Raw genomic sequence first — 12,394 nt, 5'->3', positions numbered from 1 at the left:
TTGCTTGACGGCTGGACGCAAGTATACACGTTAATTAGACACATGGCGGAAGGATACTGGAAGTATATTTCAAGGCTCTGCCTCGAGACGTCCGTCATGTTTCCGATAAGGACCCGCCGGGAATTGTACCAGTTTCGTTTTGGTGGGAGGTAAGAATAATGAAAAGGTAAGATTCATTTAAAAATTCACTACGAACGAGTCTCACAATTTCAACCAGGTCGTTACATTTTAATCTTACTATTTTGACTCAAGTTTGAGCGTGGAACATGGCATTTACCAGCAAACAATTTCGACTGTGAATCGGGGAAATGGGAATTACGGACCCGCACCAGCAACAGTATCTTAAATAAAATAAAAAAGCCACATCCAGTGCCGCTGGCCGGCGCGGCGGCCACGTGACGTCGCGCTCGTGTCTGACCAAAAGCCGAGCTGCCTTGCGACCACGTGCGATATGAACGGCATCGATGGGGGTGTATAATGTTGCTTTTATTAGGATATTTTATCCTTAACGAGAATTTTTATTGATACATATAACGGAGTAATATTACATTGCAAGTTGTTTTTGTACTAGTTAAACTTTCAGTTAAGAGTTCATGCAAAGTACAGTTAGGAAATAAAAAAAAATCTTTGCACTAAGGTTCGTTTTATAATGGTAAAAAGGAGACGGATCATGTAAACGGAGGAGATCTCCGGAACATTTTACTATCGCGTCTGCTGCTTCCAATATGCTAAGTAATGTAACAAATTGCAACCAATAAGATTGCATTTGAAGGTTACGAAATATTAATTTAACTGAAAAATATATTTATTATGATTCGAGATCATAGCTCGGGGCGAATTTACAAATATAATTTAACTAAACGACAAAGTAATAACTTATTTAGAACAGAAACAAACACAGCTACCACAACAGCCAAATATTCTGCTTCTATTGGTCGCACGGAGCAACGTACACTGAAGTTCAACATTGCCGAGCTAATCCGTGTGGGTTCGCCTCCCTGTTCGTGCTAACTTTGTTCCGTGAGATCTATGTTAACCTGAACTGAAAATGAAATTAAGGTTATAAGGTTCACACTAGCATGTGAAGAAGCGTTAAATTTTGATACTGTTTTCATCGCGTTTTATACTTTGTAAACCTTTTTTTCGACTATTTTTAAAGTATTTTCAGCAATGATTATCGATAAATTTACACTATACACTTTCAAAATGGAGACATTGGTTTTTGGTTCCATGGAACATGGAAAAGGTACTTTAGCGACACACTGCGAACTACACCCGAAGCATCAGCAAATTAGTTCGTACAATCCCGAGAGATGGCGCGCAGGAGAAAGCGCTGTACACTCACGAGCACTGTGCTGCTATCTCTCGCCACACTACGGAACTACAGGCTTCGAACTTTCGTTTCCCAACAGAGATAGAGCTTGAGCGTTGAGTTATGGTCAGTAACAGCTGATCTCGTATAAACATTTCAGCGTGGATTATGGCACAGACGTTTATGTCGCACTAAAGCGCTTTCAGGATCATTTATGGGCTGCAAAATATGAGTAAAGCGTAAAGCCGGAATTACAATAACCCATCGCCTCCGTCAATCGCGTGATATACAGCCAATAAGACGGCCCAAAAAATCCCATTCGCCCGTCCGTCAAAAGTTTGGAAAACTCATACATTTGTAAGACGGATAAAATTATAAGCTCAAAATGTTTGCAAGGTTTTTACCTGTCCAATCAAATTATACTGAAGGTTTTTAAGTTTGTGTTATCGTTTAGCTACTTCCATATTTCTTTTTTAACTTACGTGCGAATATATTTTAAAAGTTGATTTCGAAAAAAAAAAACGTCACCCGAGTCACAAAAGTGAATTTAATTACGTATGGTTACTCAATAAACGTTAAAATAAATACCAGAGAGAGAGAAAAAATGGTGTTTGATGAATTGTAAGAGAATTACTTACCTGACCGTCAAACGAATATACTTATACAAAATAAATTGACTACAAAATTTTAGTTTTCTTGTAAGTTAGTAGCGCCTGTTTATTTATATATATATGCATATGTGTGTATATATATATGCATATGTATATATATATATAAGACTTGCTGAGTTTTTCATATCGCTCAGTGAGCTCACGCAGTTGACATGCCTGTGCGCATGTGAGAAAATAGAGTTTAATGTTTTAACTCACAGAATGTTTCCCATGTGATTATGTATTGGCTTCACATCTGTTATTTTCTGTTGCGAAGCTGCATTTCAAGAAACCGGGAAGTATCGGTAAGGAAGTCCACGAGAAGACATGACACGAGTTAGACATGGAAGGAGGGTGAAAAAAAAAGGGGGGGGGGGGGGATAAGATATTCTACATTTCGTTCTTCACTTGCTTACCACACGCATGTTTTCTCGCGCAAATATTGTAAAATTGTAAGACATGAATGTGAAAAATTCCAAACATAATTCAAGTTAAGTAATACGCAATGAAAAGTAAGGTCTCGATTATTAGCAACCCAAAAATTGTATGCCTGAGCTTAGCTAGAAATAATCGAATTATGTAACACTATTACTACATTCATAAATATATAAATAGCTGTATTCAAAATTTAATTTTTTTGTTACAAGAGTAACTGAAAAAAAATTATGTGAAAACGAAGTTTATTTAAGTAAAGACAAAGAAAAGTACTGTCACCGTCGTTGTAATTTGCTAGTAAAGACAGCTGTTTCGTGGCTGTATTGTTAGTTACATTTCTCAGCAAATCATGAACGGTATCAGTAAAAAAAAAAAAGACGGTAGGCGAGTGTAACAATTTTCAATTGAAAACAAAAAGCAAACATTAAAAAAACAAGCCTGTTTATATTTAAGGGTACACGTGTGGCAATTTTCTTTTCTTTTTTCGTTTTAGTGTATTCTGAGATATCTTTAACATTGTTAAAATCACACTCAACTTCTTTCCACTCCACGATATTTATATTTAATGAAGATTATAACAATACGAGACGTGTCAGCTTTCTTTCACCGAGTTGGTCCTATCCCTGGGAGCTCCGCCACCCAGCAATACACCGACGGCGCTACGATCTTCCCTGGGTGTTATACCCGCCCGCCCAACTCCAACCAGCTTCGCTCAGACCTTTTTGACGGGCGCGTTGGCCGCCGAAGTCCGGAACACGTGGCGAGGTTCTGATAGAATATTCTCGGCGGCGGCGGCCGTTGAAGGAAGGGGTATATAAACCTATGTCTTTGATGAGAGACTAAATGCCCCGGTTGGCAGACGGTGGGTCGCCGGAGGGGGAGGTGAAGCAGTTCGGAGCAGAAGCTTTGAATATATATACTGTATAGAAGTCGCGAGTGGATAGGATTTACTCTACGTTTTTCAGAAGCATATGATGAGCAGCTTGGGAACTTCACCGCTGCAGTGCGCTGCCGTAACGCCCTGTATCGTCTTAGTTGTTATTTACACGTTAGAGCGCAGCCCTGTCGCCCGCTGTCATTCCCCGCACCCCCCACCTATCATTCACTGCAGCTCAAGTTCGTTCAACAGGAGGGGGAAGGGGTGTTTGAAGAGTTCGACACTTGTCCGCTAGGGACCACCACGAGTCGATGCCCTAGAGATGGTGGCGATTGCGGCGGTGAATTAACCAACTGCCTCAAAACCGTATTATAAATTTTAACCTGGCTATACAGTATATATATTCAAAGGCAGAAGCTAGTGGATCGTGGCGCCGACACGGTGGCGCGGGGCAGTCGCTCGCTGGACGAGTCGTCGCAGACTCGCCTTTGTCGACTCGTCGCACACCAGGGGTGTGATCTACAGTTCCGTCAGCTTCGAAGAGCTTCGAAGAACGAGTTGCTCCAATAGCGAGTAGCCGGGAAGAGAGCGACTCAGTGGTGGCGAACAGCGAAGGGAAGCAGCCGTCTACCACTCGTTCAGACAACTCGTTCCAGTAACCACAATTCATAAGGCGAGTTACAACTTGGATACCGACGCCCAGTACGCGGGGCGGTTTTTAACCGACGCCTCTTCCACACAAGATAATTTTATATTAACTATATTAAAGTACTCTATTAATTTAAACCTTAATGGTCATTTACAACATAATTTATAATCTTATATCTAAATGTGCAAGCGATTCTAAAACATAAATGACATTGATGTGGTTCTACTACTTTTCTGTAAATAATGCCCGTTATTTATTAACGTGTGTACGGGCTATGTTATAATTCTTATTATATTTCAGCATTTGTGTGTATATAGCGTTGGAACACTTCCAGTATTTAAAACGGAGTTAGTATATTAATCGTTATAAGGCATTTGGCCGAGACACCGCGGATTTTAGTGTGGCAATTTGAAGTGCCAGTTGTTGCTCAGTATTTATTGACCTAATATTTAATGCTATCGTATTGGCTCCTCATGAAAACATCTAAGAGAAGACAGAATGTCTATTATGATATTTTGTTGAGTTGGTTCTGTTTGTGTATAAAGGTGTATAATAAATATTCGCTGACATTGCACGCCTCGTTCTTTATTTAAGACGTTGTTATACGCCCGCAAGTGTAGTACCACACTAAGTGGTTAAATTTAGAAGAAAAAAATTGTAAAGATATACACTATATAACTCTTTGTGTATTGCATGAGTGCTCAGTAAATTCAGGTTTAGTATGTTTGGTTGGCAGTAACACTTGTTCATAAATATTATAAAGAGAAGATTTTAGTTTAATATGTTTATTATTTATACTCAACATCTTAATTTGGCTTGATAAGCGTGAATATTTTCCGAGATAATATATTTTTATTATAAAAAAACTTAGTTGTGTGATCAAATTTAGAAGAAAGAAAGAAACAGACATGGAGTGACGCGTGAAAGGCCGATAGTCGATAAGTATCGACGGTAGCCTACAACTCACGTAGTTTCGGTTCCCTACCACGTTCGTGCAACTTCGGATTTCTCTCAAAAATTAAAAATTAAAAAAAATCGAAGGGTTAGGTTAGGTTAGGTTAGGTTAGGTTAGGTCAGTCACAACATGTTTGAACTTCTGATTTAGCGGCTGAAGTGGCGTTAAAACCAAAACGCAAAACTTGGGAAATCTTCGGAAATTCTTGCAGGGAACCGAAACTACGTGAGCTGTAGGCTTCCCCAGTATCGATGGGACAGACACAGAACAAGAGATGCGCGTGCAGACACTCACTAGTAGAGGACGTCGTTGGCCTCGTGGCGCTCGTAGCGCACCGTCTTGCAGAGAGCGCGCAGCACCGAGTCTCTGTAGGGGGACAGCGCCTCCGTGCCCTGCAGGCCGTAGTAGATGATCTGCAGGTCCTGCAACCACACGCATTGCTTCGCTTCAGCAACGCACAGAGCCGGCGCGTCCATATGGGCGAACTAGGTAACCGCCTAGGGCGCCAAGTAGCTGGGGCGACGCAGCACGACACATAACAGCTCATATAATATGTTTTACGATTATTGAAACTAGATGAAAATGGATTTGTAACAGTCTGGAACGTTTATATTGATATAAGTAATTATTTAAAGTCCACGGTGACCTGTTTATGATTTGTAATAAGTAAAAAAGTAAAAAAATATATATATAAGCCTGATTACATTTGATTGTTGACAAAATCTTAGGCTTACGTGATGTAATTTGAGGCAAGGAAAAATTTTTTTGGGGTGTCCGTTGGGGGGGGGGGGGGGGCATTAAGGTTTTTCGCCGAGGGCGCCAATTTACCTTGCACCGGCCCTGGCAACGCACACGTAACAACTTAACAACTCTGTGCATAGAGTTGAGAACCATAAACCATATAGCAACACTCGAAACACTGCTTGATCACGCATGATGGTTAACTAGTTTTAATTGGAATTTAGGTGGTTAAACTCAGTCGTTGCCAAAAAAATAAAGTCCTCCAAAACTGTTTCTATAATGAAAAAACTATACTTCACCCAATGTTTAGGACGTCAAAGAAACATGGCGCAGACGATCCATGTTGTAATTGAACGCATGGGCATACCCCACCACACTGGATTTTCCATTATTACTATAATTTAAAAATTAGATTATTTATTCGAATTGTTTGTGTGACAAACCGCATATAAATATTTAATATTATTTAAGTTGTCATATTTAAAAACTCATCAACACAGGCTCAAGCATATAACCGCCGAGATGAAATAACTGAATGATTTACACGGGTGACTACAGATGACGCGACATCTTTACACATGCCCACAAAAATAATTTATTTATTTCAAAGTGGCGAAGTTGTCTACCACTTAACTACATACATTTTGTAAATTTATAATTATAATAAAACCAACATTCATATCTAAGCTAACCTAAATAATAGAATAAACAATAACATGTTAAATAACTTACAAAATACAATACAAACTGCGTAAACAAACAAATTAAACGCAAGTAGTGAAACATGATTCACGCATATTAAACTACACGTTTCTGATATCACAAACAATTTAAAAGTACACAAAAACACACACTTACACACACTTGTATATTTACTGGAAGCTGCGAGTATTATTTTACAAAACCAAGATTCTGGGGTGAGCCTATAATCACCTATGCTACTCATCTACAAAAAGGTGATGAGAGACGGTATTACTCAACGAAACAACCTGTTTAGCGACTCTACAATTTCGGATCATATACCCAGCAAGTGGACTAAATACAGCTCCCTTCTTGTGTTTCTATTGGACCGTCGATCGCCCAACACGTGCGACTGCAATCTCAGCCTATGGGAAGCATTATTTTTCGAGTTGCCTAACTCCATGTGGCCGACTTGAGCCTCGTAATAAGAGATGTAGTCAAAGAACAGCTGACCTGTTCTTCAAGAGGGAACACGACTGAGAACACCAGCCAGCAAATGAAATATAGCACGGACGATTTAGAAACGTTACTGTACCGTTTCAGGTACATTAAAACGCTCAAAATGTATCTAAAACATTGTGTGCTGCATGGGAAACTAGAGACAAATTGCTGAGGCAGTAATCAGCCATGGTTTATCGCAAACAACCATTAAAACCAGCATTTCCCTGAATTTCCCTGATTTCGGGAAATCAAGGACAAACCTAATCAGGGCGAATGGAACCGAGTTTCACCCCGGACGCCTTGGAATGGGATTTCAGTTTCTCACCACCTACAGCTTACTGAATGGGACACACACACACACGAAGGGAGAAGCACAAGTACTCCGAGGAAACCCGCCAACCACAGGCAACGTCCACCACGTTTCCCACTTGCAAAAAATACGGAATGAAATTGGATCACCGCACCACTGTAAATAGTATTTTCTTTTTTTTCTTCATAGTAATTGAAAGATAGTAAAGAAATATCGATTCTTTGTAATCAAGTCGTAAAATGCCGCTTTTAGGGCACTTTCATAGCTTATACATGACTGATACAAAAAATTCACGATAGCATATGTCTATCTTATAAGGATGGCCCACAATAAGCATTTTTATCTTATAAAATTGGTATATTAAAAATGAATTTGAGAAGCTATTTTGACCGTCATACTATTAATCCTTATCCAATTATTTATGTAGAGTACGTGTTAGGATTATATAATTATTGAAAACACAATGCTTACAAGATCCTGATTCTTATTAGTACGTACTTATTAAATCAAAACGACGCCACATAAGTATATCGCACCCGTGCGAATCTGGGGCGGGTCGCTAGCATGTAATAGTTTGTGACTACCATAAAATAAAAAGTCGAATTTTATAAATGCCCAGCTTGAGTATTTTCGATTAACACAGTTTTATCAGCGCTACTGAATAGCAGTTGAGTAGCTGGGCAGAACTAAACACTGGCGTCGAGGGAAGACTACGAATCCAGCCCCCACTTCACCCTCCAAACCAGACTGCCACCCAAAATATACTTGGTTATTTGCGCACTGCCAGATCCAGCCGCTGGTGTGTATTCGCGCCACGCAGACGTGCGGTAAGGTGACTGAAATAAAGTCTAGTTGTCTGAAGCGGCGCGGCGCAGCGCATTGCCATTTTCGACACGTTCATGCCCATGGTTTCCCGCGGTCACAAAACTCCTGCTGTACTTCACGTAATTCTTACCTACCCACTTATAAATGAATAAATAAATTCTATATACACAAACTTTGGACCCGCCACGTTGTGTTATCTTAATTTCATTGTAATTAATTATGTTTTACGTGTATATCTTGTATTTTAAGTTCCAATGCCTTTTTTTCTTTCGTTTAAATTATGTTACACAATTTTTTCTCTCTGTAATAAGTCAGGCATGTAGAAAAAATTTTAACATTTCTTTGAATGATTTTGACGTTATCACTCACTAGATGTTCAGTATTTCGTTTCCGCAATTAGATAACGCATTAAATTTATGTCTATAAGCCCATTTGCCAAATATTTATTCATAAAAAAATATAAAATTTACATGACGGGAAGGCTCTACCTGAAATTATTCAAAGTGAATATTCATCTAATGCTACATTTATACAAAGAAATATTTCAAAAGTAACATTACAACGTTTAGCTGTATTATCTATCTACCGTTTATACTGTGTGTGATCATGACGCCGTTCACGCAACATATATTTTAATAATTAACACATTCATGGTGTTTACAGTTAGAAATTTATGTGAATGTAGCTATTAATTGGTTATTATTATTTTTTTGGATAAACGCCACATCTGGTTTATACTGTATGTCATAGAGGAACCTTAAGGACGGATAAAGAGATGAATATATAAACAAACAAAATAAAAGCCAAAATTAGGCGATGACAAAAGTTAAATAATAGACAGCACAGAGAATTTCATGAAAGGAATTAAGTCAGTGAAATAACACAGAACAGACGAACACGTGAAAAAAAATCCCTTTCGGCACAGCCTACAGGCGTAGGTAGATTTCAAGTACCTATTTTTTGTAAATATTTTGGAAACTTCTATAAACTACTGGAACAATTTAAGAACTTAATGTAGCAGACATTACATCCTATATGTTCGTCAATATTCAAAGAAAGTTCGATTTGACATTTTCTCATACTCCATGCAGTGAAAACATTTTGAATGGTTTTTAACTTAATGCATCCAGCATTTAATGTTTTAACGAATTTCATAATATGCCTCGTCAGGTAGTCATGAAATTATGTTTGATCTTCAAACACTATTCTTCATCCCATGCACTAATACGTGGTTGTATAATTTTTTGGACAAAGGTTTAAGATAATATTAAGATAATTACTAATAAATTCCAACGAATTTTATTATATTTTTTTTCTTTTTAATTTAAACCCCTGTTTTTACGGTAACAGTTCATTTCATCAAAAATTGTTCCAGTCAAATGTTTTAGATAAACTTTAGGCGTTGTACAACAACTTATAATGAAAATGAAAGTAAATGTATTAAAAAAAGTAATTACATTTTGTTTTTCTACCGTTGTTTTTTTTCACCTCTTGCTGTAATTAATGGTTTGTATTATCAAACATAGTTTTAAACAAAAATTTTAAGTAAAAATTGTAACATTTACAAACAATTTGAACAGATTTGATAATGTACCTGCTAAGGAACATGTTTTTTTTTATTAAATTCTACTCCTCACTTTTTCAACGCCTTGCAGTAATAGTTCACCTAATCAAAAATTGTTTCAGACAAAAGTTTTAGATAATAATTATAAGATTAGTACACAAATTTGTACGAATTCGAATGTTGTGCCTTCGATGGGAGTTACAATTTTTTTTTTTGTCATCCAATCATTGTTTATTCTACCCTTTGCAGTAATGGCTGGACGTATAAAAAATTATTCTGCCGAAAGTTGTAGTAATAATTTAAGGCTTTACAGTAAAACATAACGCATGTAACAGTGCACGTGGTAAGTAATTTACATTTTTTTTTTAAATTCTACTCCTTTATTTTTTCAAACCCCTTAAAAAATTGTTCATCTTATTAAAAACTGTTTCAGAAAGAAAATTTTGGATAAAATTGTATACTTTACAAACAATTTAAACGGATTTTATAGTGTAGCTAAGATAGTTACGGTTTTTTTATTTTTACCCTTATTTTTTCAATCCATTGTACCAATGGTTTGTCTAATCAAAATTGTTTCAGACAAAAGTTTTAGAAAAAAATATCCGATTAATACACAATTTTTACGAATTCGATGTTGTGTCTACGAAGGGAGTTATAATATATATATTTTTTATTTTCCCACCCTTGTTTTTTCAACCCCTTGTAGTAATAGTTGTATAAAAAATTATTCTGACTAAAGTTATAGATAATAATTGAAGGTTTTACAGTAAAACAGAATGGACTTAACTGCTGTTATGAACAAAATTATGAATTTTTTAAAATTCTACCCCTTTATTTTTTCAATTCCCCGCAACAATAGTTGTCTTATCAAAAATTGTTTCAGAACAAAAGTTTTAAATAAAAATTAGAAATTTACAAACAATCTGAACGGATTAGATAGTGTACTTAATGAGGGAGTTAAGAATTTTTTGTTCTACCCTCTAATTTTTCATCCCCATACCGGAATGGTGCGTCTAATAAAAAATTGTTACAGACAAAATTTTAGATAAAAATTAGAAGATTTAATACACAATTAATACGATTTAGATTTTTTGCCTACGAAGGGAGTTGTGATTTTTTTTGTCCACCAACCCTTATTTTCTCAACCTTTTTCAGTTATGGTTGGTCGTATAAAAATTATTTAGACAAAAGTTTTAGTTAATAATTTCAGGTTTTACAGTAAAACAGAACAGATTTACCAGTATACATGGCACGCAAATTAAGAATTTTTTAAAATTCTACTCTATATTTTTTCAACTCCATAAAAATGGTTTGTCTTATCAAAAACTGATTCAGACAAAAGTTTTAGATAAAAATTATAAGATTAATACATAATCTGTACAAATTCTATGTTATGCCTACAAACAGGGTTATGATTTTTTTTGTCCACCAACCCTTGTTTTCTCAACACCTTGCAGTTATGGTTGGTTGCATCAAAAATTTATTCAGACAAAAGGTTTTGGCATTACTCCTACGAGTTATAAAACGTTTAAACGGAAGTAATTTTTAAATATTATGGGAGTTAGAACAGTTTTTTTTAACCTTCCCCTTTGGTTGGATATTGCCCATTAACGAACTCGATCGAGATTTTCCACTACTAGATTTTATGTATCAGTTTGTAAGTGATTTGAGAAAAATTGCAACAGTTATCGTGTCCACAAAATTGTGATAAATATCTATATATAGATATATAAATATATGTACATAAACATGTGTTTGACGATGGTTTTGAGGTCTATGAGCCATGAAACGAAAAAATATATAAATATTTTCCGGAAGTCGCACGATGGTAACGGCTACAATATTTAGTAGTTCTTTGAAATCTACCTACCAGTTGCCACGTTTCGGGAACTTATCTGTTCCCATTCTGTGCTTGTGCCTGATTACAGAAGCAGACGTGAGTTCCGAAACTAAGCAACTCTTTTGTCTTAGAAATCCTACTGTATTTGTCTATGTTGTGATATTTTTTCTGACAAATCCCTTCTACGGGATTCTCTGTGCTGTCTATGATTTAACTTTCGACAGAGGCTGAATTTGCCAATGATAACAATGGTGTTACAACATAATTTCCAAAGAATTTCTTCCTTAAAGTACAACGTGAAAATACATATCTGACAGTAACAAAATATATCTCAAGAAGATGTTATTTAGGTCTTGCCATGCAACCATTTTGGATAAATAGCTCAAAATTTAAATTACAGCAGAAAATTAATTAATCTAAGATCAACTTTACAGACGAATTGACTGTAAGAAGTAACAGGCATTTCGTGTCGAATAACGCAAACTGAACATAATTACTATCCCACGCTGCAGGAAACACGACGACAATGACAGAGAGAATTAACCAAGCAGAGGCATCACGCGGGCTAACGTGTTTTGTAAGGTTGACATCACTGCCAGCGACCAGCAAGGGAACATGTACGAGTGTATAGATCGAAGAAGCAGGACACATGACACGGAAACATGCACTGCACATATGCAGCAGCAAAATGTACTGAAATAGACTGTCTCCACTGGCTCCATGTGCTTATCCTCATTGGGGTTCGTGAATAGGCTGGTCACTAGTGGTGGGGATTAATATTTCCCTAACCTAACTAAAAACTAAATGCATTTGTAGCAGGGGTCCGAGTTAGGGAGGGACGTAGGTGCGTTTCAGGCCAAAGCCTATACGCCTTGTCATGCTGAGGATGCGTTGAAGAAGGTGTAAGATTATGGTCGAAGAGCTCCAGATTATAGGCATAGTGCGACGGACACACCTGAAAATAGCCGAATCTTACGATTGGCAAGCCGGCAAGCCATAGTCCCATAAGAAATACATTATCCCAAAAACGGAATTTACATACTACTAGTACTAT

At 36.9% G+C, this 12,394-nt stretch overlaps 1 protein-coding gene across 1 annotated transcript in view; it reads right to left on the bottom strand.

The window, feature by feature from the left end:
* Window positions 1-12,394, bottom strand: part of LOC134527972 (rap guanine nucleotide exchange factor 6-like) — a 760,364-nt gene that overhangs the window by 517,094 nt on the left and 230,876 nt on the right. The window contains exon 3 of the mRNA XM_063361085.1: window positions 5,173-5,300. Within this exon, the coding sequence (XP_063217155.1) occupies window positions 5,173-5,300 (128 nt within the window). The remainder of the gene's footprint in view (window positions 1-5,172; window positions 5,301-12,394) is intronic.

Source organism: Bacillus rossius, chromosome 1 (assembly GCF_032445375.1).
Source record: "Bacillus rossius redtenbacheri isolate Brsri chromosome 1, Brsri_v3, whole genome shotgun sequence".
NCBI classification, from domain to species: domain Eukaryota; kingdom Metazoa; phylum Arthropoda; class Insecta; order Phasmatodea; family Bacillidae; genus Bacillus; species Bacillus rossius.
This window is presented reverse-complemented; position numbering and strand designations above follow the sequence as displayed.